The 1,231-nt window shown below is 64.9% G+C and overlaps 1 protein-coding gene across 1 annotated transcript in view; it reads right to left on the bottom strand.

Moving 5' to 3' along the window:
* The window catches only part of EPN1 (epsin 1), a 14,969-nt gene that overhangs the window by 810 nt on the left and 12,928 nt on the right, over nucleotides 1-1,231 (bottom strand). The window contains 1 exon segment of the mRNA XM_006150372.2: nucleotides 1,109-1,231. Within this exon segment, the coding sequence (XP_006150434.1) occupies nucleotides 1,109-1,231 (123 nt within the window).

Genomic DNA, 1,231 nt, shown 5'->3' with positions numbered 1-1,231 from the left:
TGGCCCCGGATAACGGCCTTGAGACGTGGGGCCTGACGGGGCGCGTCCAGTCAGCTGCGGTGCGGGGACAGCAGGGCCCACGTCCTCGCTCGCTCGCGCTCTGCCTCTGTCCCCATGTTGAGACATGTCACCTTTAGACTTACCAGTCACTAGAGCCAGGAGCCAAGTAAACCTCTACTCCTGAAAGCTGGCCCAGCCTCACGCGTCTGCCAGCACCGCAGCCACAGGCTGAGCGCCCTCGGGGGAACAGCCCAGAGGGCGCACCGCCTGCCCAAAGCCAGAGCGGTCTTGATGGGAGGGCGGTGGGTCTGACCACATGTGCACTCAGGCACGCCTGCCACTAGGGGAGGAGCTATTTCAGGGGGAACCAAAAGCCTGGGGAACTCAGAGGTGAGGCTGGGCAGGACAGGTCCAGTCCCCAAGACACTTCCTCCAGGAAGCCTTCACCAGAGACAGCTGAACCAGGAACTTTCCAGGGAGTGGAGACGGCCCAGAGGCGAACGAACTTGTTGGTTTAAGTCTACGTTTCCTAAGTATGCGTTTCAAAGCTCAGGAAGTACGCGGCTTAGGACAGGGCGAGGGGGCGGAGGCAGGAACCAGGCTGCTCGGCTACCAGAGGGACCCTGGGCGAGGGGGCCTCCTGGGCGGCACGGCGCCCCCTGGCCAGGTCCCGTCAGTGGAAACCCGTCTCTGCACGATGGGTCAGCAGAAGCCTGCTTAACTCGGAGTGAAGATGACGGCCGACGAGCCGCCGCCCATCGCTGGCCGGGCAAGAGTGCAGAGACACCCCCGGGCAGCAGAGAGGGGCAGGGGTTGGTGCTGCCTGCCAGCCTGTGGTCGCCACACCGCTCCTTACACGGGACAGGGACAGTCCATGTCTGAGACACGCGGAGACGCTCGGTGAGCCTGAGGCAGGGCAGGGTCAGAGGTAGAGTTCCCAGGGGGACCTCACGGCGGGGCCCCTGCTATGTCCACAGCTGTCCTCTGAAGCTGAAACCGCCTGAGTCACATTTCTGCTCACACAGGCGGGCGGGTCGGGCCCATTCCACTGTAAGCCTGCCTACCTGGCCCAGCGGGGGTTAATGCCAGGGCTGGGGTAGCGGCTCACCCGTGCTGCTCCCGGAGGTCGGCAGGGTCGTGCGGAGGCGGTCAAAGTCCGAGAACTCATCCGGCTCTGGGTCGAAGCCCCCGACTGCTGTGGACAGGACATGTGGGTCGGGCCCCGCGGGGC

This window comes from Tupaia chinensis, unplaced genomic scaffold (genome assembly GCF_000334495.1).
Source record: "Tupaia chinensis unplaced genomic scaffold, TupChi_1.0 Scaffold000286_1, whole genome shotgun sequence".
Lineage (NCBI taxonomy): Eukaryota > Metazoa > Chordata > Mammalia > Scandentia > Tupaiidae > Tupaia > Tupaia belangeri.
The sequence above is the reverse complement of the archived record's forward strand: the minus strand, read 5'-3'. Positions and strand labels throughout refer to the sequence as shown.